The following is a 20,972-nucleotide window of genomic DNA, read 5'->3' as shown; positions in this document are numbered from 1 at the left end:
TTTAATACATTCACGATTTTAATGAGAGAGAGAGAGAGAGAGAAGAGAACGTGAATTACAAGTTTTACTAGAAAAAGTGCAATTAGTTAAATTATAAATTTGCAATCATTTTTACCATATCTTATCCCATGTTTAAGCCATTCATGTCCTATAGAATTAATACAAAGAATGGATCGCGATAACAAGCCAAGTTCAGAAATCAAATTTGAGCTTCAAGCTCAAACAAGGTTTCAACAATACCCAGACAAGCCAGAAGTTGTATTAGTTTGGCTAATTTTTTGACAACTAAGTGAGATTGCTGCACAGCATGTGCGACTACTAAATTACAATTGATACAAGGAATGGAGAGTGATAACAAAGGCCCTTTCCAACTATATAAATTAGATGGGCTGATTTAAATTTCTAGTCAAATACTTTCAAGGAACACAACATAGCTTACAATTTGCTTGCAAAGAATGTAAAGGAAACAACAGAAAGGACTATTTAAGTTAGGATATCAGTCTCATTTTCTTCTGACTTCATACCTTCACATCCTCGCAACTCTTGGGAGTTGGAAGAGCAGTCATGGGAAGCAATCTATGCAAACCCTTCTCGCCTTCGAACCAGAAACAGCTTGCACCTATCTCATTTGTCAACAAGAGTTCGACGCATTGCTCTTTGCCGAATCTCCACTTGCACTTGAAGAGACAGAATTAGGTTCGGATGTCATTAGCAATAAGCAGAGGCAATAAGGAACTCGGGCAGCCGGATACTCCAGAACTTGCAAGCATGACAGATAAAGGGATCAATACCACTGGGTTCCAGATCCTCCTTGAGCTGCAGCCACTTTCCTTGCCATATACTGAGGCTTTGGCTGCAGCCCGTTGGATCCATCAACTCCTTCTCCCCTCTCATCTTTACAGCCTGGGTTTCTTCTCGGATATGAAGAGCTAGAAACAGCAGCCTGAGTTGGAACGGCTGGATTTCTAACCCCCCTGCGCTGTTCAAGAGCCTCTCCAGCAGCTGCCGCTGCTCCACAGTTGCCGTACCGTAATGCCAACCCTACCTTCCCAGGTCTCGCAGCTCCACCTGCTAAGAAGGTTCAAATGTAGGGTGTCAAACTCCAAGAACTAACCAGGGAATGAGACAAGAAGGCGGTCTAACCAAAATGTACTCGAGCAACATTATGTCGGTAAGGTGCAAGTAGGCCTAGAATTGTAATTCACATAGCCTTTTTTTCTTTATCTTTCTCTTTTTTTTTTTTTTTTTTGAAAGTGGGGGGGCGCTGGTAGTTGTGTGAAGCCACAGCAAACTCAGGAACATGAGGTTTAGACTCCGAGGGGACAAATCAATCCACCTTGCCATTTGAAAGACTACATAAGCCTCATCTTCAGATTAACCATGAAGTCCGTGGAAATATGAATGTCAATGTCTTACCAGGTTACTACCTCACTGTTTCTCTAAATCCCTGGAAAATGATTAAAAGCTGGAGAGTTTTAAAGTTCATCACCACAATCCAGTTGCAGACTAATAGGTTTGTCCTAAAACTTGAAAATTTTCTTTAGAGATTCCTTTCACCATGGCGCACATGAAGAAAAATCATACCATGGTTACTTGAGGGAACTTGGAGAGGCATTCTTGTCATAGGGATCGCAGATATCCTATCCATCTGCAGCTTTTCAACATCTTTGATGCCAAATTTGGAAAGATTATTCATGACTTCTTCTGAACTCTGTGTTGAATTATCAGAAGAATGCAATACACATGGCCTGCATGCAAATTTCATATCAGCAATGGGGAATGATGCCAGATAATATAATAAACAATTTTGGGGGGGAGACGTTCAAATCAAGCACAGTTGCATGTTGAAGGAACTAATTAAAAATTATACCTAGGTAGTGATGTATGTTGCCTTTCAGGTGGAGCAATAGATCCGCCATTTGCATGGTGCTCCTCAAGGTAAGCAAATTGCTTCTTAAATTGGTCAACAGCACTGTAAGGTAGAATTAAACAAAGTAAGAAATAATTGTATCACTGCAGACAAGATAATATGTTTTCCCACTAAATAAGGCATTAAGCCAAAAAATAGAAGGAAAGGATGCTTAACAAATAAGTTTGTTATCATGCCTTTAAACCCCCTTAAGAAAAAAAAAAAAAAAAAGTAACAAAGGCATCATGTCATCTTAAGCTTGCTACTTGAAAGAGTAAATTGCATAGAAGAAGCATTTCCTGTCAGACAAAAGAAGTTGCAATATCGTTGAGGTAGGCCACATTTAAGAATGGTTCCTAAAACTCAATCAGCACTTGGATTTATATCAAATGTGGGTTAGCCGTAACTCATGATTGACATCCTGAACACTGAAGAATCCCATTCTCCAAACAGGTCCCAAGTCATGTCTCTAACTTTCACACACAGGCAACAAGAATGATGATCAAGCAGCACTAACTTGTTCAAAGTATTACCTTGGATACATGAAGCCTGTGGGTTCTGCTCCCTCTAGGTACTCTTTCAACATCTTTGGATGGTATTCAAGAATCTCTCTATATATTAGCTTTTGAACATCTTCCTTTGTCACCCTTCGTCTTTCAAATTCAAATTCCATTTTAGTAACAGGTTGAGCAGAGGGTTCTCTCTCAACCCTGGCCAAGTTCTTGAAATATGGATCTGCAAGAGCCTAATACTTGCAAGACAACATGCAAGTAAGAAGGGGAAGTGACACTAGACGAAGTAAAACATAACATTTAATATCATGCACCTCTTCAGCTGAAGGGCGATCCTTGGGATCAAATGCTAGCATTCTTTCTAGCAAGCGAAGCGCAAGGGGATCTACATTTGGAAACTTTTGAGAGAAAGGTATAGGCCTTTTCCTCCGCATACTGTTCAAGTATCTACGAGCTTTCTCATTTCTTATCTGTTGGCATAATTTCAATGGTTGAGCAAACATACTATATCTAGATTTGCAGAACAATAAAACGGAACATTTTTTTAAGCAGTAATATTTCATTATGAGAACAAATTTATCACAGTAAACAGACCCTGGCTATGGCTTCTGGAGATGGTGTTCCCAACATATCAGTCATCAAGTCCAATTGATGAACTACATTTTTCCCGGGAAAGAGAGGCTTTCCAGTTAAAAGTTCAGCAAATATGCAACCAATGCTCCATATATCTATTGCAGGTGTGTACTGCAAAGAAGATGGACAATGAATTTAAGTCAGAAACAAAGGTTACATCATTCCTCAGTAGGCAACATCTCATTTTCATAGGGCTTTAGGTTATCACCTGTGATTTTAGATTAGAAAAACCTTGTCATCTTAAGATCTTAAGATATTTTGATTCATAATTATCAGTAAATCAGCAATGCAATGTCAGCCAGGCAGTTAAAAGTCTTGGTGCTTTCAAAGGAAGCAGCAGCAACACTTTACCTTAGAGAAAAAGGAGCCACATAATTCAGGAGCCCTATACCATCTTGTTGCAACATAGTCCTACGAGCAAATCAAAGAAGGCAGCTGTCAATAGTGGTATCGCTATGTGCTTTTGTGGGTGCATCTGTGTTTCCTAGGCCTTGAAACATGCAGAGCACCTAGACATTAACAGGCTGACTTTAACTAGTGAAACAGATAGGAAATAGGAGAAACTCACTGTCCAAAATATAGCAGTGGGGGTGTCATTAAAGGCCACTCTCGCAAGACCAAAATCACATATCTTGAGTTTGCAATCAGCATTTGCTAAAATGTTTTTTGGTTTTAGATCACGGTGGAACACATTTGCTGCAAAACCATTCATTAGGAATCTGGAAAAATTAGAACTGGGGAAAGTCATACCAGCAAGCTACTGTTTTGAGTACATAAACAAAGTATGCAGCATGCAATCGAATAATTGCAAGGCAGTCATGATAAATGAGTTGTGACATGGTGGCAACATATAACCTGTGTGTATGTACTTTAAACCACGAAGAAGCTGATAAAGAAAGAACTGATAATGTTCTGGTGTCAAATCATCATTTGCTTTAATAACCTGGTGCAAATCAGATTCCATGAGTTCAAAAACAACGTATATGTCTTTGAATTCCCTTCTGGATGGAGGCAATAAGATGTGTTTGATTTCCACAATGTCTGGGTGGCGAAGGAGTCTAAGAAGTTTAATCTCACGAAGAATGCGTGTTGCATCAGAGACGTGTTCAAAAATATCATTAATCTTCTTAATGGCTACTTTTTCCCCAAGATGAGTATCATATGCAGAGCAAACAACTCCATAGCTTCCTTTACCAATTACTTCCTCAATCCTATACCTGCTCCCCTCACCATATTCAGTGAAAAAGTTGACATCTACTGAGGGCTGCATAGAGACATCAAAATGAGCCATGAATGGATGGCAACAAATATAAGCAAACGGTAAATGACCCTGCTAACTGCAGCTTAACCAACAATTAGAGAATTATGTGCCACTGACATAACCATAATTCTCATTAGTAAATACTGTCATTACCAGATTAAAAATAAACATACTGCCAGATTGTAATAAATTGTGAATATAAATTGTCAAATTTAAAAGATTCTAGATACTTAAATTAGGTTAAAAAGTCCAGTCTTTCCATGCCATTGCATTAAGTAATATGCATAGTTTTCTGCACTAACAAAGATGCCCCTATGATATGTAAGTTCAGTAATTTTCCAGTTTTCACATGGTCATAATCATTGTGAAAGTTTTCATATAAATCCATCTACTATCCAAACTAAAAATGAATGAATAAAAGGAGATCAATTACTTCAGAACTGATATGTTGGAAGAAACGACAAAAACACAAGGTTGAGGTAAAAAAGGATTGTCAATGATTCATGGCTACTGGCAAGCCAATTCACCAAGCAAAACTACCACATATACGAGTAAGATGCTCCAATTTGACAAGAATAACTGATCTGGCTCATTAAGCATCATGACACTTCAAAATATATGGAAGTTGCACCCAAAGTATGAAGATTTGGTACTTCTTTCATGAAGAATATGCCATTAGTTAGACCAACTAGGGTAGAATATAGACATCTCGCATATAAGCTGACACATGAACATGCCAAGATCCTTTAATCCCAGTGACAAAGTCACAAAATCAGGCATGGCTCCCATAGATCACAACCAAATGTCCGAATACATATACAATACATTTAACATACATGCATATGAATGTTTAAGCATGTAGATATATATGTATTCGTACATGCACATTGATGTACAAGCACAATATATAAGGTATAAAACACATACTTATTTGCCTATATTTATATATTGCTATTACTCTTTCATAGATTTATGCGTGTATCCATATGTTGTATACATGCACGTCAACATAAAATATGAGAAGCGCATAAAGCTCTGCAATACTTATAGACTTTTCTGGGTCCTCTATCACTACTTAGATCTTGAACTAATTAATAATTATCAGCTCTAACGAACCAACAGTTCTTGGCTATACATACATACACCAGATATCCACAATATACAAAAATATGAATGGCTTGTATGTAACTATGTATATTATGTCCTAAATGAGAGAAATCACCTTTTTACGCTGATCAGGTTGCATCTTTGCTATTGAACATAAAAAAAACTCCAAAATTCAAAACCTGAGCTTAAATCAGATTTCTCACAAACAAAGATCGAAGAGTTGCCTTTGCAGACTGCACTAAGACCAACCCAAAATAAACCAAATCTTCCCAGATCAAAAGATACCAAGAGTGGCACAAAATCCTCAAATTGCAAACAAGATTCAAGAAATGCACCCCCTAACTGGGTACCGAGATCAGGGCAGTAAACAACCTTCTGGGGGGTAAATATGGGATCTTCCTCGAGTCAAGAGAAAAGGGTATTTGCTAAATAGAAAATAATGGACATAGAATGGACGAAGCTGGTGATTTATGGGCAAGTATTTGACTTTAGCACAGAGTTTTTAGTTTATTCAGATCAGGGATGGAGTTTCCTTGGTTTCTGTGCTATCTAGCGGAGGATCTGAGATGGCGGTGCTCTCTACACTAGGCAAATACATTCAGCACAAATATATACGTACAACAGAGCTAGAATTTGGAAAACGCTTCGGTTTTCTGGTGGATAAGCAGTTGGAGAGAGATATAGAGAGCAAAAGTAAACAGTATAGTTTTAGAGAGAGAGAGAGAGAGAGAGAGAGAGGGGCGAAGGCGGAAGGGTTGGAGCTTGAGGCTAAAGACAAACGGGATGGACGAAATAGAAATCTTTGATGGATTTAAAGCGAATTTGGATGGAGCCCCGTTTGGCACTTTGGGGAACGCAACTATAAGAAAAAAATACAATCTTAATATGAAAGAGGATAAATCCTTAATGAAATTAAATTATCAATTATAAATAGGCACCTCACAGTATTTTGTTCTCATCAAACCATAACTAGAAGCAGCAAAATTTTGAAATTTGCCCCTATTTCTAGACCATTTTTCAAGCTCCAAACGCAGCCTTATTTTGTATTTAAATGGAAGTGCTTGCCATTCCTGACCACTTGATAAGCTCTTTTTACAATCGTTATAAGTACTGTTTTACTGAACTTTTGTCTAGAATTACATGTTTTAGATCATTTCTTTTAATAGAAAATTATCAAAATAAATTACGTCCAAATAACTGAGACCCACTACTCAAATTTGAGCTTTAACCAGGCCAATTGCTTCAAATTTACCAAATTGAAGACATAATAAATCCCTAATCCAAGCGTTAAATCATGAATTGGGTTTGATATTAAACTGAGAAGTTTCAAAATCCCCCCCCTTCCCCGATCTGTTTGTTTGTCCGTGGCTGTGGAGGAAAAGAGGGCCCATCCCCAACGTTGTTTGAATGGCGATAAGAAACCAGAAGACAGCAACCACATGTTTGATGAAATGCCACCGGACAAATTCATTTCCTTGTGCTTGGCTGGCGCATATTCTTAATCTTCCCCCTTTTCTCTCCCACCCTCTCGGACAGCACACCTCCCAGTTACATCAATTTCGACCGTCAATTGTCAAAGCCAATGATCTGTTGTTTTGTTGTCATCTGGATGTGAAACTCATCTCAACGAGTTAAAGTGAGTCATGTAAGGTCTTGGGATTATTGTCTTTGCGCTCTCAATCTTGATAAAGAAAGAGAATCACAGGTGAAAATTTTATTTTATTAGGTAGAATAAAGAATTAAACCTACGACCTACTAATACTAATTTCATCTTATCGTAATTTAATTATTTAACCTATATTTTGGAGTAACAAAAACAAATCTCAAGAACATAAGGAGACGTAATTTAATTATTTAACTTATATTTTGGAGTAACAAAAACAAATCTCAAGAACATAGGGAGAAGAACCCGAGGATTAGATCATGAAATAATGAAAATTAAGGTAAAATAAAATAACATGATTCAACTTCAATATTAACATTCATGATTACAGATAATCTATACAGTGGGTAACTATTTTACGTGAATAAACTAAAATTCAAACATGAACATGATTCCTCGGCTTAAGATGATCCTACTGTAGTGGGTCACCGGCCCATCAGTTTTTTTTTGCTAAGTGCTAACCCATCACTTTATTCATTTCATTGAGATAGGCAAACCGGTTTAACATCTCCATCAGGCCCAATTGAGCAGGCTCTCGGCCCACTTGAATTCAGTTTCTTTCTTCCCATACATAATGGGCTTTGACCTGTTAGGAAAACAATATTTGGATTTAGGAAAAGAAAACGAAAAAAGAACCTTAGGATTAGATTTACACCCAATAGAAAGAAGAATTTGGAATACAAGTTTAGAATTAAAAGTGAAATTGCTACAACTCTCTTCCTTCCATCTCTTGCATGTCCAATTTGATCCTCCGAGAACTAAGAGTGTGTTTGATAGTATGAAAAATATCGCATCTAATAAATTAAATTTTATCTTTGGTATTCGACATATTATATTTTTCATGAAATTAAATTTTATGGTACAACCATTAAAACATATTTTTATCTTTTTTCATGAAAAATTCCATTTAGGGAGAGATGGTTTTTCTTTTTCATGCAAGTTGAAAAATATTTTTATTTCCAACTAAATACTATTAAACACACTTTAAATTAAATTCAATGAAAGGACAACTCAATGTAAACCCCCAAACCAAACTAAAGAGAGGATTTCTTCATGTTGTCTCCAAAGCTGTTAATTTCCTCTTGCTAAGTCAAAAATTTATTGAGGGGGATAAAAGGAGTTGCTCCAATGCAACTCATTATTGTCGATTTTTCTCAGCCATTTAAATTGCGAAGTCTAAAATCTTCATCACTTTTAATAACTCACCACAATTGCAAATGCTACTATTAAAAACATGAAACTCCATCAAAAAAGATGAACACGATAAAGCACGTTGCAATAGATTTGTCGTTAGTTTTGAAGATGGCTATTGAATTAGGTGGTTCGACACGACGAAAAATAAAAGACTCACAACAAGAGAAAATGAAGAGTCATGATTAAGGAGGAGATGAATAGATATGGCAAAAATGGTCGGAGATTTGGATTACTAAATTAGAAAATAAATATTAAATTTTTATAGTAATAAAAATTATAAATAAGATAAAAAAATTAGAATTAAAATCTATTAATAAATAAATGAAATGTGAAATCAAATAGAGAGTATAATATGAGTACAACTGGAATAAGTACAGTTTTAGAAATAAAAATAGAATAATAAATAAATTATTTATAACATAATAAAAAATAGAATAGAAAGTGTGGTTGGAGGTACCTTTGTTTGCCTTTCACTCCTCAAATGCCAAACACAGCCTTAACCTTATATGCCCCCAAAGAAAACTGAAAACAATGCAGAAAAAAGAAAAACGAAAGAAATAAGAAAGAAGGAAGAAAGCAGAAACAAATATCCAATGTTTATGGTGATTTGCTTGAACCAACTACCAGCCACGTCGGTTCCTCCCTCTGCTCTGGGAGGGGTTTTTGTAGGGTTTCTTTCACCTGCTTCCAACAAACATATCCGAATACACAATCTACAGTGAGAGAGCGAGTGAGAGGGGAGGCGTGGGAAGCAAATGGGCTCTCTGAGAAATGGCGTAGGGACTGAACTACACGAACACGGAGAAAAGCCAGAAGAAAATGAAGTAGAAGGAGAAGAACCCATATTAAGGGAGCAATCACAGAGGTTTTGCATGTTCCCAATTCGATACCAACAACTTTGGGAGATGTACAAGAAGGCCGAAGCCAGTTTTTGGACCGGTCAGTATACAATTTGCGTGCCTTTCTTTTGTTGTTTTCTGGATAAGTATACGCTCATTCGCCCTTCGTAAATGCTTACATAAGAAAATTGGGGAAATTTGTGGAATTTTTGTCTCCCAAATTGTGAATTGTCTGCTAATTCTCTTGTGGTTCGTTGACTTCTCAATTCAGGTTATGTTTGGCTCGTCCTTCCGTTGGGAAATGTTGTTGCTGTCGTGCTGTATAGGTGTTTAGCCTTTTGTCATTACATTGATTATTGGATATTTCGAGTCAGATAGTTTGAGTGTGATGTATTTATGATCTAATTATCTCTGATTGAGTGACAAAAAGAAAGAAAATTTTGTTTTTTTTTTCTGCTATACCATGCTTCTCGGAATTGGTTACAGTTTTGCTCCTCCACCCCCCCCCCCCCCCCCCCCCCCCCCCCGCGCACACACACACACACACAATCCGTAATTGCAAGAATGTGTTTACTGAAAAATAAAAAAAAAATGAAGAAATTGTCAGAAAGCGAATTTGTACCCCTATTCATGCACCAAGCACAATGATGCTTGTTATCGTTATTGGATATCCAAAGTGATGAAAATGCAGTTGATGCAGGTAAAGAAGATTGACTCTGACATGAATCTAATATGATTATGAAAGTTATTCCAAGAGAAGTTTTAATTTTGTTGAGATATGGTTAGAATGAATTCCAATAAAACCTTGTGTTTATATCCCTTCTTCCATGGGTGAGTGTTGGTGGGTTGGGGGTGGGTGGGTAGGTGGACGGCTAATTACCTTCTTTGCGATTATAAAAGTAGATTTATTTCTTGGCCTATGAAGGTATCAACAGAAATTATCAAAAACTTCAAAAAGAATGATGTCAATATTATCTGATGTTTGAAGATTTTTACAATAATTAGAGTAATCAAATTCTCATATATAAGGTGATTTGGAATGAGAATGAAACAACTCAATCTTGAAGAGAGTTCATCTTGATACAAATAGTATTCCAATATTTTCTGTATATCTCTTGTAGCATGTATGAGAGTAATAAGTATATATACTTTTTTTTTTTTTTCTAAAGTTTTTGCCTGTGTTACTGGGAGAGATTTTCTATACCTACCTTGTGGAGAGATTATTTGTTGACTCAATTTCTAGATAGTTTTTGTAACCATTTTTATAAGTAGTGGAGATTTATATTTGTCCCATGGCTTTCCCTATTAATTATTGAAGGGTTTCAACCTAAAGTTGATGTTTATCAAATTATTCATCTTTATTGGCAATTAGCATGTCCTTTGGTTCCCACAAATTTTCATGCTAGATGTATTGGTAAAATCTTATATTTTTTTCCCAATTCTCTGATTTGGTTATAAATAGTGATATTGTATTCAATGACATTAAGAGTCCTTGCAATTAACAAAAAGAATTAGAGTCCGTTTCCTTTTGGTAGTATTAGAAAAGTAGTGTCTCTTTCAGTTGGACCTCTTATAGTGGACTTCTTTTTTAGCTTTTCGCAAGTTGAATGACTAAGTGTGGTTTATTTACTTACTCATTCTTGAATTTTTTTCTTTGATATTATCTGATATGATGAGATTATCTGATACAACCCCTTGTTGGAAAATATGTCCTAATAATTTGTTATTGGGCTTTCAGCTGAGGAGGTGGATCTTTCCCAGGATCTCCACCAGTGGGACTCTTTGGCTAACACTGAGAAACACTTCATAAGCCATGTATTGGCATTTTTTGCTACATCTGATGGGATTGTTTTGGAAAACTTGGCTGCAAGATTCTTGAATGATGTCCAAATTCCAGAGGCAAATTCCCAAACAACACTCTTTTTATGCAAACCTCCAATATATGTGTGGCTTTATATATTTTTAGTTTAAATGTTATTGCTTCATTTTTGCCATTTTAAAGGTTTCCTTTCACTGCATGCCTCTTTACTATCTAGTGAATTTACTCTCATGTTACCAGTTGTGGCTATCATGGTTATATATGCTAGACATGGTCTTTGAACTTCATGAAGGGTTAATTATACATGTTAGAAATCCCTGGAAAGGATGAGATTTTCTTTATTTAATATGAGGGATCATTTTTAGGAACAATTACCAGTAGGTCTTAATATAGTAATAAAAATGTCTTGTTGATAAAAGAAAACCGAGATTCATGACCAATATGCAAATGCTGACATGTTTTTATTTGCTTCATATCTTTGGATCTCAAATTTTATCAATTTTCCAATGCTGAACACAAGTCCCTATTCTTGCAATCTCTATTGAACAAGAAGAAGCTATTTTGCTATCTATGAAAGTGGGAAATATGCATCAGAACTTATCTTTCAACTGGGACAGTAATCGTAGTATTAGCTGATTATTGAGTCTGTGATTTGGGTAATAGTGATAAGTCCACGTTGATTATGATATACATAAATATTTGACAGCACAAGTTGCCAGAGGACCTTCTTTGGGGATAACCAGAGGAAAGATTTTTTCCACTACTTACTTGGTCTTCCAGTCTTGTGTTGGTTGGTGTACTCAGACAGCTGAACTCTAATAAACAACTAAAGTCAGTTCTAGTTATAATGGACCCATAGTTGTTAAAGGCGCGACTAGGCGCAAGGCGCCTTAAGGCGCCAGTTCAGCACCTTGTCTGGGCTGAGGCGAGGCGACTTCAGCGAGGCCCCTGCCTTGCATGGTGAGGCGCTGAGGCGAGAGGGGCGCCTTATGAAACTTAGGTTTTAATTAAAACCTGGGCAGCCCAATTCCTCCCCCTCTTCTCGATTCCAGCATGTATACATTACAATATATTTACATTTCTTTAGTTTAAATAAATGTCTACATTTTATTTTATTTATATTTTACCTTCCATTTACTTTAATACATAAATGTAAATAAGAAAGTACCCCTCATTTGGATTCAATAAAAATATCTAAAAAATCAAAATCCATAACAATAAGAAAATAGAATTTGGGTTTTAGTACAAACTCGGGATTTAGCGATTTTACCACCCCCAAAATACATACCTACTATTTTTTGAAAAATTCATTAAAAATCATTTAAATCATTTTAACAATAATGAATATTAGCTATCAAAATACTGAGAGATAGTTTTTCAAAATGAAAACATTTTCTTATATGTCTCCTTATAATGCGCTAATCTTCCAGACTTAGAAAAATATCAATTTTCAAAATGAAAACATTTTCTTGATTGTGGACTTGTAGTGTTTATATGTTTGTTTAGAACTTTGCATAATGATTGGTACTTGTTTGAGTTTGAGACTTTAAGTTTGAACTTTGATGATATTTCTAGTTTACAATTTGCATGATGAATGAATCAACTTTGATATTGTTAGTTTAGAATTTGAAGATAATGAATCATTAATGATATGCATGTGTTATTATTGATAATTTGATAGTTTTTTTATGATTTTTCAAGATTTTGTGTTTTTTTTCTAAAAGGTGCGCCTCGCACCTCAAGCTCCAAGACCCTTTGTGCCTCGTTGAGCCTCGCGCCTTTCAGAACTATGAATGGACCCAAAACTGAACCATGTTTGAGGAAGAACCAAACCAGACCAAACTGTGGACAATGGATTCTGTTTGGTTATTTGGTCATTTGGATCTCTTTTGTTCATCAAGCATATGGACTTCAATGGGGGATGGCCAAGGGAAGGGTTCTCAGGTTGGGTTGGTGTACTCGCGCCCGAACCCAGAACAGAAGAAATAAAGTTGGTTTCACCTCTAATGGATCCAAAACTGAACCATGTCTGAGGAAGACCTGAACCAGACTGAACTGGAGGTTGGGTTCAGTTCAGTTATTAGGTCCTCTGGATCTCTTTTGCACCCCTATTGTTGAGGTGGCCATAAAATTGGTTGTCCATTTTTCTTGCATATATCTTATAGAAGGATAAAATAAAAGTTACTGCATCAAATCTCTCTCTCTCTACATATATATATATATATATATCAATACTGATCATTATTTGAAACCTATTTCACTTTAATTGAAGCTAACATCAATCTATTCTCATTTTTATAGGCACGGGCATTTTATGGATTCCAAATTGCGATGGAGAATATACATTCTGGTAGGCTTTCCATTTGATTCAGGGGAAATTACTATCTGATACTTTCTTCAGTTAACTGATGGTTTATATTTCTGCCTTATTCTGTAGAGATGTACAGCTTGCTTTTGGAAACGTACATCAGAGATTCAAAGGAGAAACATAGATTGTTTAATGCAATTGAGAATATTCCTTGTGTTGCTCAAAAAGCTAACTGGGCTTTGAATTGGATACAAAGGTATCATAACATTCTTACAACAATAACAAACCTTAATCCCACTAGATGGGGTCAGCAACATGGATCCAGGTTGCTGGTACTCGTTCTTATTTTGACATATTTTATTGACATCTGGAAATGATTTTATAAGAGTAGCCTCCAAAAATTTCTATTAGCCCCTCTTGTTAGACATGATGCTTGGCCATGTTTTCTAGGACTAATGAGAGAACGAAATTGTATCTTTTGTCTGTTCATACCAAATCGTTTAGTTTACTATATATTTTATTGTTTCTGCACATTTTGTTATTTTAGTTTAGTATCATATTGATCATCATCTTTTGTCCTACTGAGTTGTATGGATGGGGAAATGCTTCTCAGTCTTGTGCCCAGTTTATTTATCTTTTTGGATCATTACTTCTCATTGAACTGGGAAATAGGGCAAAAGCAATAGAGTATGATGTTTCTTTGTATTTAAGGTATGGGTTTCTATAAGCTTGCACAGTAAGCACTATACTCATTCCAATTTTATGGGAAGCAGGTGCAAACTGGGGAAGAAGATATGTGAATTTTACTTTAGATATTTTCTGGTGTCTTTTTTCATTTTCTACTATTACTATTTCATAAGCTTATTGTGGTTGCTTTTGCTGCTTTTTGTACCTTTAACCTACTTTTTGCATACCCACAAGGAGTGTAAATCAGAAAATACTAATGTTGAGCCTGGCTTTGCCATTCTGAAGAGCAAAACTTTATTAATAATTATTTAATGGACTTCCTAGTGTGGATTGAGTAACCCTCAATACTTCTAGTGTTGAAGGTGTTTCTCCTATTTACAGCCAATCCAAGTAATTTAAGTAGCTGATAATCAGTGTGAAACTAGTCGGATCTAATATCATGAATTTTAGACCTCTAAGCGGCTGGAGGTCTAGAATATGTGTAGCCAACCCCACCTAGTGAGATTAAAGCTTGTGACTGTTGTGCCATTGACATTTGTGATTCAACTTTCATTAGTCTAGCTGAATATATTCACCTGGCTTAGCTTATTTTGGCCTGGAACTCATCCACATCAGAATTTTGATGATGGGCTTTATAGTTGTTGGAGTTTCGCTGCAGTTTTTGGCTTGTAAATAGTACAAACTGAGAAATTATGAGGTACTGTTTTTCAGCAAATGATCATTGTGCTGATCTGCATTTGCAGCTCCACCTTTTTTGCAGAAAGACTTGTTGCCTTTGCATGTATCGAAGGAATATTCTTCTCAGGGAGGTGAGCTTCTGTTAAATAATTGCCCTTTATAATTTTCTGACAGGTAATTTTAAACTTTAGGCTTGCTCATGTCAAGTGATGCCTATCCCTCATAATCCTCTCGCTCTCTTGACCTCAAGCTTTTGCGCCATTTTTTGGCTTAAAAAGAGGGGACTCATGCCAGGATTGACATTCTCAAATGAACTTATTTCTAGAGATGAGGGTCTCCATTGTGATTTTGCTTGTCTACTATACAGGTGAGTTGGCTGCTCCTTTTAATCTGATTTGGTGTATTTTATCCCTGGCAGGAAACAAATGTCACATTATGCTGTTACACAGTCTATTCTGGTTCAACTATGGTCTAGTCTTTCCATTTAAAATTAGAAATAGAAAGGGAGCATTGCAAGGAACTAAATTTTTTGTCTACAGTTTGTTACAGAAGAGGCTGCCATGGCAAAAAGTCCATCACATTGTGCATGAAGCTGTTGAAATTGAGGTTCAGTTTGTTTGTGAAGCTCTTCCATGTGCATTGATTGGGATGAATTCAACCCTTATGAGCCAATATATAAAGTTTGTTGCTGACCGTCTTTTGGTAGGTTCATTTCATTACATTTCAATCCATGGATTGAATGGCGGTGGTTTTGGATAAGTAGACTGTTTACAATTTTGCTTTTCAGGTTGCTCTAGGGTACCACAAGAAGTACAATGTTGAAAATCCTTTTGATTGGATGGAATTTATTTCCTTACAGTGAGTATCTTTGAACAGAGGCCTTATTGGAATTTTAATGTCTGCGAAAGATTGTGCACTAGAAGTTAAAAAAAATAAGGGGGTCCACGAGCCTAGTTTTCAGTCTGAAACTTGACATTTTCTCACAATTCAGTCTTTTCTGCTAGAAATCATGATAATTATGTTCTTTCATTTACTGCTTTCTCATGTCAAACATATATAACTTATGCCGCCTTTTTATCTGGTCAGAGTGTCCTGTGCATGAGGCTCATTGCTTTGTGAGGGTCAGGGGAGTGTGAGTTACGCAGCTTAGCCTGTGCTTCATATAGTGCTATTTGCACAACTTGAACCAGTGACCTTCCAGTGATAGGAACAATCTTACAATTACTACTAAGACTTGCCCTGGCCTTTTTCTTCCTTTATTGATATTCAGTGGGGGCACGGGATATTAGATCTTAATCATTGTATTATCTATCATGAAGCTATGGATAAGAAATGCAGTGCTTTTTAGAGATTGTTCTTGTTTTTAAACACTTACATTGGTTATGTTTATCCCACTGTATCAGGAAAAGTAGTTTTGCGCATGAGAGCAAGCCAGTAGTTTTCCCTTTCTAAGCGTAAATTAACAATTGTATCAATCTGCTTTTGTTTTGAACTTCTGAAATGTTGAACAAATCGATTGCTGGCATGTGGAATTTTTTTTCTTGTTGGTTCTTGACATTGTGAAGTTGACTAACCCTTTCATCTGATTGGGCAGAGGAAAAGCCAACTTCTTTGAGAGAAGGGTGGGTGATTATCAGAAGGCTTCTGTGATGCAAGGCCTACAAGATGGTGCAAAAAATTTTGTCTTCAAACTTGATGAAGACTTCTAGCTAGTAAGCAGATTCATTTTTGGCTCCTTCCAAGTACCCCCATTAGTTGCCAAAACAAGGCATCCTAGTTTTGTCATCCTAGCCATTACTTCTTGTGAAATCATGATGTTTATTCCAAGCATAATAACACTCAGATGCAGCTCCTTGTCTAAATCATGATGTCAAAGCAAAAAGATGCTTAATTGTACTTTTACTACACAAATTCAGGCTTTTGCTGATTGTAAACTGGTGTTTTGGTGCCATTGGTTCTTTCCTGCCGCTTCTAATGTTTGTCGTATATTGGGAAAGGTATTAGGTATTAATCTGTTTGGATCCTTGTTAACTTAGGTATTTAATGTTGATTAGCGTGACATCCCACCTTGAGGTGGGGGGATTTGGAGTGGTTCAAATGGCATTTTCTTTGCACTAACCTGTCCATTTGTACCTTTCCTAATTCCATCATTGATTATGATCTCTTGTTAAAATATTTGCATATACGTAAGAGTTTTTGTTTCATTATTGTTCTGCATATGATTATTGATACCCTTCAAGTAAAACATTGGCATTATTATGGAGTTTTCGTTCTTTCTTTCTTTCTTTATTGGTAAAAAAGATAGGAGGCCGATTAAAGTCACTTTGTCATAAAAAAAAAAAATATATATATATATATATATATATTAGGAAACATGGCTTGCATGAATAAGTGTGTTTATATTTTTCTAAAAATATATATGCACAAGTTGTGTAGATTGTTGTCATTTTGTTTTTGGCAAACAATTTATTCCTAAAATAGCCTTGAGGGTCAAATTTTTATTTGTTTGGGGTAAAAGGGTCGTCAGGATATGTTCAAAACTTGCCCACCTCCACCTTTTTTCCTCGTCAAGCCGAGAAAATGGAACTTCTCCTTGCATTGACCCAAGTTTGGCATCTGAGAGAATTGCTTCGGAATTAGGCCCATGTTTGGTTCCTGAGAAAATGGAACTTTGTTTTATTTTACTGTCTGTTTGCAAGGAAAAAAAAAAAAAATACCAAACCTTTTAAGTGTTTTTCATTATTTGATCTCCAATCATTTTAATTCTAATAAATAACAAAACATCGAAATCACAAAAGATCACTTGATTCACATCGATCGTTCCTTCCTTCTTCTCTTCTTCTTCTTCTTCTTCTTGTTTTTATCTTCTGGGTACGAATATCAATTCAATTTCTTGGAAACTACAAAAGGTAGGGTCAAGAAGTGGACTTTAATTGGTTGCATTCCACCATTTCAATTCAGATTAAACAAAGTTTTAAAGCCTCGCATTTCAAATTACAATGCAATTAGGCAGCCCTTCCATTCCATGCAGCCCCCCCCCAATTAAGATAATCATAAAATCTATAAATTGTTTCTTGTGAACCAATTAGTCTTTGACAACTTTGAAGCCAAAAGACGAAAGGCAGTTCGTCATAGTTTTCCTTCTAGTAATTCTATTTTCCACATCATATTATTGTGGTTAATGTATTTTTTAAATTACCAAACGAACACATAAATTTATGTGTTTACTCCGTACAAATAATTTATAAATTATTATATCACTAAAAAAAAAAAAATAAACAACCCATTAAAAGGGTTTACAATATCTAAATGTATAGTGTTGATAGAGGCATTATTATTAGTTCAATCCCCATTTATATATATATATATATATATATATTCCCAATCATGCCCTCATGGCTCAATTATTTTTGCTTGCCTTAGCCGCATGCCCCAAGTTGGCACTGCATTGTCATTCTGGAAGGCATCTTTGGATGCCGTTTGGTGCATAAAATATACCCATCAAATTAAGATTCCTCTGACTTAAATCTCATACATACTAAATACTTAACAAGGGATGGGGGGCTCCACTGCTACTTTAGATAATGTACGTACCTGCTTGGATCTAATTAGGGACACTAATTAGAAATAAGTTATTATAACCATGGTGCAGCAGTAGCAATTTTTGAATACATAAAACCATTTTGATGTATTTATCTTAGGCTGGTGATCAAACCACTTCACCTAACTCTCTTTCAGAATTATTATTATCATTTAACTAACTAGATGTGTTATGTCACACACCTAATCATAGTTTTATCTTGGGATTAGAAACTTGTGGAGGTGAAAAGGAGGGAGAGGACCTATGAGGGGTACTAACTTGATAGAATTCGTGTAATTGATAACGTCACTTGAAAAGATTGTGAATTTGACTTGGTTTCTCTCATGTAATCGCACATGGTTTGAAAATATTTTTATTTGTATATAATTTTCTCTTCTATTGCGTGCAAGGGGACACTCAATTCATTTGTAATGGGAAAGGTAAAATAAGAGATAATTGTAGGGCACCTAATTTAATTTTAATATTATGTTATTATATTGACTTTGGTATTACATTCTAAATTAACAATGCGTTTGATTGATCATCCATTTTTTTTTTTTTTATCTAAATTTCAACTTTTAGAGTGTTTGATTATTTTTTTGGGGATAATTTATTTTTTAAGTTTTGCTCACGTGACATAATTTTTCTCCAAATACTAAAAGATATTTTCTCATGGTGAGATAATTTTTATTTCCAGACAACACACACTTCCCAGTGTATTCAGCTACTTTATTCTCTTTTTTATCAATCTCATGTTACTCTTTTTTTCTCAACAATCTTCTTATTGCCTTTGCCTTTTTCTCATACTCATTATTCTCCTTTCGATGCTTTTGTATGGAGAATCTCCAAATCATACCTGAGCCTCTCATTCTCGACCTCCAAGTACTCGATCTTCGTCACGTTTCGCATAATTTCTGCATCTTTCAAAGTAATTTCGTTTTCGAGAACAAGGTGAATCATTACAGACTCTCAGAAAAACTTGTGCTCAAGGAGCTCGATTTTCAAGCAGACTCTCTCTCTCGCAACTCTTTGACGAGGCAGATGAGCTTGGTGATGTTGAGTTGGTAGGGCTAAACCTGGGTAGAGGTGTAACACCTACTTTCACAGGTATTATAACTTAGGAAATTTCGGACTATATTGTTTTTTTAAAAAATAATTTCAACATAATACAAACTCTCAAAGTTTCTCATGTACCTATCTAGCATGAGATTCATCATACATCATATACGCTAGACTAGGTATTCATTAATAGTGGAAGTAAGAATCGAACCTAACTTTTAACATTAATGGCAAATTCGATCATACATCATTAACTTTCAAAACGTTCTAAATTCATAGTAGCAGACTTAAATATATAGATGCGTAATCATAAAACCAAACAACATGCACTTGTTAAGTGTCGTTCATGCTTCTTCCATGCCTGTCTCTACTACATATTCATCTTGAATGTTTGAATATTCTAGGGACAAAGTCCAAGATAGATGATGAATCATCTAAGTAGGATACAATATACATATTTCGTGTATGGATGCAAATGCAAAATGTTCTCATTCCTTTCATTTGAGTAGATCGCACCTTATTACTACTCTTCATTTTTATGACCTCCTTATCAGATCCGAGATATATGGGGTCACCCTTGGTAGAGCAACGATGTTGTCTATACTCTCAAACACAAGTAATGCATGATCAATATTATTGTCGTGAACATATGCATATTTCATCATTATGACATGTGAATACATCTTACATAATATATAATATAACATGGCATGTCAATATGCTAAAACCACTTACAAAAAAATCGGGTTTAGCGTCAAACCACTTACTAGTCAAAACCTTTTGTATGAAACTAAATCCATTTTTAGTAGAACCAGTCACCTTCGAAAGAAATTAACATCGAGATCTCGAAGTACGTGATGACCTTGATTAACATGCTAGGACTTAATAATCACACTCTTATTCAAACCTCAGCGCCTCAGTGATCCCTGACCATTACATTTACTCAAAGAGTTCTGTAACATTTCGCATCAAGCTATAGGAAGGACTAGAACAACTTACTCTGATGGGTCTACACGAACTTCCTAGAGGGTCACCCATTCTTGAGTTACTCTAACTCAAGCACGCTTAACCTCGGAGTTCTTTGTCTATATTTAGTCCAAAAGGTATCCAGTTAGTGTTGTTTTATTCCTTACTTATCCTCGATATATACTACATTTCTCTAGACTCTTGGGGTATTACATTCTCCCCCCTTGAGCACATGACATTCTCGTCATACGACCTTACAACTGGTCTTAGACCGGGGGCTGCCATCTAGATGGCCTGCTAGAAGCTGCTCCTTGTACAAGCCCTAGAGCCCCGACGCCACTTCCGTCCCTTACCGGATCACCTTTACCAAATGTCGGCTCTGATACCACTTGTAACATCCCGCATCGAGCTATAGGAAGGAGCAAAACAACTTACCCTGATGGGTCTACGCGAACTTTCAGGGGGGTCACCTATTCTTGAGCTACCTTAGCTCGAGCACGCTTAACCTCGGAGTTCTTTGCCTACATTCAGTCAAAAGATATCCAGCTAGTATTGTTTCATTCCTTACTTATCCTCGATATATACTATACTTTTCCAGGCTCTTGGGGTTTTACAAGTTCAATATCCTATCTTTTATCCCAATTTTCTCATAATTTCTCCCATTTTTCATAAATCATTTTCTTCAAAATTCTAAAATAAATATTCCTCAAATATTTTCTCACAAAAAAACATAAAATAATTTTCTACAAATATTAAA

General features: G+C 35.9%; 2 protein-coding genes and 1 long non-coding RNA gene across 4 annotated transcripts; 1 reads left to right on the top strand and 2 right to left on the bottom strand.

Annotated features, from left to right (window-relative positions):
• Positions 1-172: 172 nt before the first annotated feature.
• Positions 173-6,221, bottom strand: LOC127800395 (mitogen-activated protein kinase 15). 2 transcript variants are annotated; one of them, XM_052334981.1, is made up of 10 exons: positions 5,538-6,221; positions 3,910-4,318; positions 3,623-3,750; positions 3,406-3,465; positions 3,016-3,165; positions 2,736-2,891; positions 2,443-2,654; positions 1,871-1,972; positions 1,585-1,748; positions 173-1,071 (listed from the first exon to the last, which is right to left on the bottom strand). In XM_052334981.1, the coding sequence occupies exons 1-10, from the start codon at positions 5,559-5,561 to the stop codon at positions 785-787; spliced, it is 1,692 nt and encodes a 563-aa protein (XP_052190941.1). In that variant the 5' UTR covers positions 5,562-6,221; the 3' UTR covers positions 173-784. The 2 variants fall into 2 exon arrangements, with proteins under 2 accessions (XP_052190941.1, XP_052190942.1); XM_052334982.1 differs by having other exon boundaries at positions 173-1,068.
• Positions 6,222-7,311: 1,090 nt separating this feature from the next.
• LOC127800782 (uncharacterized) lies at positions 7,312-9,048 on the bottom strand. Its single transcript, XR_008022844.1, has 3 exons — positions 8,904-9,048; positions 8,737-8,801; positions 7,312-7,671 (listed from the first exon to the last, which is right to left on the bottom strand). It is a non-coding gene; the product is annotated as an uncharacterized LOC127800782 (long non-coding RNA).
• LOC127800781 (ribonucleoside-diphosphate reductase small chain A) lies at positions 9,035-16,724 on the top strand. The gene is made up of 9 exons (XM_052335593.1): positions 9,035-9,218; positions 10,857-11,017; positions 13,239-13,287; positions 13,375-13,501; positions 14,676-14,741; positions 14,861-14,977; positions 15,150-15,312; positions 15,398-15,468; positions 16,205-16,724. Exons 1-9 carry the CDS (start codon positions 9,035-9,037, stop codon positions 16,317-16,319), a joined length of 1,053 nt encoding a protein of 350 aa, XP_052191553.1. The 3' UTR covers positions 16,320-16,724.
• Positions 16,725-20,972: the final 4,248 nt, after the last annotated feature.

The sequence above is a fragment of the Diospyros lotus genome, chromosome 4 (genome assembly GCF_014633365.1).
Source record: "Diospyros lotus cultivar Yz01 chromosome 4, ASM1463336v1, whole genome shotgun sequence".
NCBI lineage: Eukaryota > Viridiplantae > Streptophyta > Magnoliopsida > Ericales > Ebenaceae > Diospyros > Diospyros lotus.
Note: the sequence above shows the minus strand (reverse complement) of the source record. Positions and strands in the feature narration are given on the sequence as shown.

Excerpts from the sequence above, each read along its gene's own strand:
- LOC127800395 (XM_052334981.1), bottom strand. The coding sequence starts at position 5,561 with ATGCAACCTGATCAGCGTAAAAAG. Across the intron at positions 2,655-2,735 it reads ATCGCCCTTCAGCTGAAGAG|GCTCTTGCAGATCCATATTT; the intron begins GTGCATGATATT and ends TGCAAGTATTAG. Across the intron at positions 1,749-1,870 it reads CAACATACATCACTACCTAG|GCCATGTGTATTGCATTCTT; the intron begins GTATAATTTTTA and ends ATTTGCATGCAG.
- LOC127800781 (XM_052335593.1), top strand. The coding sequence starts at position 9,035 with ATGGGCTCTCTGAGAAATGGCGTAGGGACTGAACTACACGAACACGGA. Across the intron at positions 9,219-10,856 it reads CGAAGCCAGTTTTTGGACCG|CTGAGGAGGTGGATCTTTCC; the intron begins GTCAGTATACAA and ends TTGGGCTTTCAG. Across the intron at positions 14,978-15,149 it reads TTTGCTTGTCTACTATACAG|TTTGTTACAGAAGAGGCTGC; the intron begins GTGAGTTGGCTG and ends TTTTGTCTACAG.